At 56.0% G+C, this 3,864-nt stretch overlaps 1 protein-coding gene across 1 annotated transcript in view; it reads left to right on the forward strand.

Moving 5' to 3' along the window:
* Positions 1-3,122: 3,122 nt before the first annotated feature.
* The window catches only part of CALHM2 (calcium homeostasis modulator 2), a 1,178-nt gene continuing 436 nt past the window's right edge, over positions 3,123-3,864 (forward strand). The window contains exons 1-2 of the mRNA XM_010133299.1: positions 3,123-3,665; positions 3,749-3,855. Coding sequence (XP_010131601.1) covers positions 3,123-3,665; positions 3,749-3,855 — 650 coding nt within the window. The remainder of the gene's footprint in view (positions 3,666-3,748; positions 3,856-3,864) is intronic.

Consider the following 3,864-nt stretch of genomic DNA (forward strand, 5'->3'; position numbering starts at 1 on the left):
CGCCCAGCCCCGCACACATGGCTCCCCCAGCCCTGCTCAGCCCCCAACGCCCCTCACAGCAGACCCCCTGCTCAGTCCTGGGTGTGGGAAGCAAAACCCGGCCACCTCACAGAGCTCGTGAGGGCGGGTTCCTGCTGCTGCCAAAAGCTCGACTAGGCTGGCGTCTTCCCCACTGGCTCAGCCGGCTCCCAGGCACAACAGCAGCAGTTTCTGCCCCTTTGCATGGGACCAAGGGCTTCTCCCACACTGTCCCCGCCTGCTTAGGGTGGCTCCGGGCTTCTGCGCAGCTCGGGTGCCAGCCTTGGTTGAGCTGCATCTCCTGGGGATCATGGGGGCTGCACCCACTCCCCAGGCTGGGGAGATCCGACATTTCTCCTTCGCACCCCAGCAAGGTGCCCCATCGCTCCTCTCCCCCAGGCAAACCCTGGGCCGTCCCAGCCTTCGCACAGCTGCATCGCAGGCCTGAAAAAAGGACGATGTGCTTTTTCCAGTGACTCATATTCAGCCTTGCCTTTCCTTTTTTTTTTTTTTAAAGGCACAGCCTCAGCCTAGCACCCAGCAGAAGCCACGCGTGCCTGCTCTTCGCCCCACCCAAGCATAGGAGCCGAGAACAACCTCCTCCCGAAAGCTGACAGCCCAGGGCACACTGAAAAAGGAAGCTGCCAAACTCTCAAGACCGTTTTTATCAGTGTTCGCTTCGCCCATCAGGCTGGCCTCAGCCACATCCCCACTTCTGCACAGCCCCACGCGCTGCCGGATGCTCCCCACAGCCAGAGCCCAAGCAAAAAACACAGGCTGAGAAGCCTCCAGAACAGGTTTCAGCAACTTCTCAAGTAAGTGGCTTCATTTTTTCTCACTTTCATACGTTTGGGGTAAAGACTTTAACAGAGGCTGCTAAAAAATTATCTGCTGCAAACAACTTTTCCCCTCCCCTCCTAGCGCCCCTCTCTCCCAGGCAGGCACCACAACCCGAGCAGAGGAAGGGTAACCCTTTCCTTAACCGACATACTCCCCGCTGCCAGCTCCTCTTTATTTCTGCTTTGCCAGTTGCCAGGCACTCTCAGGAAGGTTGTGGGGCCTTGTTTATCAGGGCTATTTGCTGGTAACTCTAACATCAGGGTTTTGAACCCCACGCGCTAGAAGAAGTTTGCAGCATCTGGCTGCAAACATGGTGGACCACAAAGCGCAGCAGCTAGAGATGGAGGCCTGGCTCCCCATCACGTGGCTGAAGATTTTGGCTGCTCTGTCTCCTTTGCCAAGGGAGTTTTGCATAGGGAAAACTGGGAAGATGCAGGAAGACATTAACGGCTGCTCGTGTTTCAATTCAGCGCTAAAGGGATTGCCCTGGGTTAAACAGAGCAGGGAACTGAGGCCAGATTTCTGCCCCCACTCCCCTCTGCTGCCCCATGGAGGAAGGGGGTAAACCAGGATTTGGTGGGGCAGCAGAGTAACTGAAGTACAGCAACGATTTAAAGCACAGCACTCGAGCAAGCCTTGTACAAGAGAGCACAAGGATTAAGGTGCCTTTGTCTCCTCTGCACCAATGTCCCCACTGCCTTTTCCCCACAGCTGGGGCTGGCCCAGGGGAGCCTTCCTCCATGCACACCAGCTGGGAGATGCTGGCATCAGGGCAGATTTTGGGGCAGTCCTGCTGTGGGTCGGAGCTCCCTAGGAGTCCCGGATGTGCACCATTGCTGCCAGCACTGTGCAAGCTGCCAGAGACGGTTAGTTGGGTGCCCAGGTCCTTCCTGTCTTCAGCAAACCCCAGTGACTGCAAGCTCCCCTGGGCCAGCGAGGTTTGCCACAGGGGTGAGAGTTCCCACAGCTAGCATCTCAGAAAACTTGGGGCTTCCTGAGATGAAACCCGGTGGGGATGCAGTGCAGATGGAGAGTCAGATAAGAAATTACTTAAATGCAGCTTTCAAGTGGCATGGGGGAATGGGCATCACTGCAGAGGGCATGGATACACTCCCCAGTTATTGCCCTGTCCTTCAAAAAGATCAGGGCACACGCTTTCCCCTGCTTTGTCCTGAGTGCCTGCGGTCCTCACAGCCCAGCCCCGCTGCAAGGGTGGGCATCCCAGCATATCCAGTGTTGTACTGGGAGAAGAGGCTAGGGGAAGCTGCATAGGCCAAGGGCAGTCTAGTGCATCTCTGGTACTGGGGCATGGGGCTCAGGGGCTCAGTTTCAGGCCGAGGTAGGACTGTGCACCAGGACTGGGCACACAGTTATGTCAACCAACTGTGAGAGAGGAGATCATCCTGCCACACCTAATCACAGCAAAAACTCCTACGTAACTGCTGACCCAGCTCTATCAGCATTTGGTGTTCGTATCCTGCGTCATCAAGATAAGCTCTGCTTTCCCATGAAGTAACTTCTCTTGCTGGTAGTAACAACCCCTGATCACCCCCTTGCCCATGGGCAAAGGCTGCTCCTGCCTGGTCCTCCCATGCTGCACCCCTCTGCCCCCAAACCTGCTTAGCCATCTCACAACACCTTTTGCTGGCTCCCTGACACACCTTCACCTGTTACTAAATATTAATTCATCAAGTCTAAAGAGGGAGGTAAAAGCCACACACAGCACCTTCAAGGCAGTGCGGCACCAGCATGTGCATGCTGCATGCACCTGGGCTAGTGTGAGTCAGTGGCAGGCCTGGGGACACAACCTAGTGCCAGTGCTCTGGTCCAGTTTTCCCAGTAACACAGCGTCTTCCTTCATTGTAGGCTTGGAAGAGCACTGAGTGCCTGGCTGACATCAGTTGCTTCTGTGGGAAGTGACCAAAACCAGTGAGAAGGAAAGACAACAAACGTGCAAATGACAGCAGCAGAAACAGCCGACCCGTTGATCATCTTTGCTGCAGAGACGCTTTTGGAGAGCTTAGTGGGAAACTGAAACGACTGAGGTTTCACACAGTGCTTCGGCTGAATCTCCCTGCGTCCCTTTTTGAAGTATCCCTGGTATCAGCTGGCTGGGACGCCAGGCAGGAGGAAGGGACAGCAGTGAAGGTGTCATGCTCCTGAAGTAGCTCCTTTCACCCCCTATTGGTGTGTCCCTCAGTGCTGGGAGCAGGCCAACACAGCCTCCCACTGCAGGATACATCTCCCCTTGTCCCTGGGACAAGATGGCTGCCCTCATTGCTGAGAACTTTCGCTTCCTCTCCTTGTTCTTCAAGAGCAAAGATGTGATGATCTTCAATGGTTTGGTGGCCCTGGGTACAGTGGGGAGCGAGGAGCTCTTCTCAGTTTTTGCCTTCAACTGCCCCTGCTCTCCCGCCCACAACTACATCTATGGGCTGGCTGCCATCGGCGTCCCAGCCCTGGCCCTCTTCCTCATCGGCGTCATGTGGAACAACCACACCTGGAACCTGGTGGCTGAGTGTCACAAGCGTGGCATTAAGAACTTCTCAGCTGCTGCCACCTTCCTCCTCTTTGGCTCCATCATGGGCCGGGCAGCTGTGGCGCCCGTCACCTGGTCGGTGATCTCTCTGCTGCGTGGGGAAGCTTACATCTGTGCCCTCAGCGAGTTTGTCAGGCCATCATCCCTGGACAAGTTCCCAGCAGAGTACGGGACTGAGGTGCTGGCCAAGTTCCCCTGTAAAGATCTGCCGGCGAACCTCACCAAGTTCAGGGATGAGGTGACACGGAGGCTGAGGTATGAGTCCCAGGTAGGCATACTGGGGAGAAAGCCACACGGAATGGGTAAGACCACCTTGCTGTGTCCTAACACAGCCTCTCTCTTCTCTCTCAGCTCTTCGGCTGGCTGCTCATTGGCATTGTTGCGGTCCTGGTTTTCCTCACCAAGTGCCTGAAGCACTGCTGCTCACCACTGAGCTACCGGCAGGGGGCTTTCTGGGCCCCAAAACC

This window comes from Buceros rhinoceros, unplaced genomic scaffold (genome assembly GCF_000710305.1).
Source record: "Buceros rhinoceros silvestris isolate BGI_N320 unplaced genomic scaffold, ASM71030v1 scaffold9873, whole genome shotgun sequence".
In the NCBI taxonomy this organism is placed as follows: Eukaryota; Metazoa; Chordata; class Aves; order Bucerotiformes; family Bucerotidae; genus Buceros; species Buceros rhinoceros.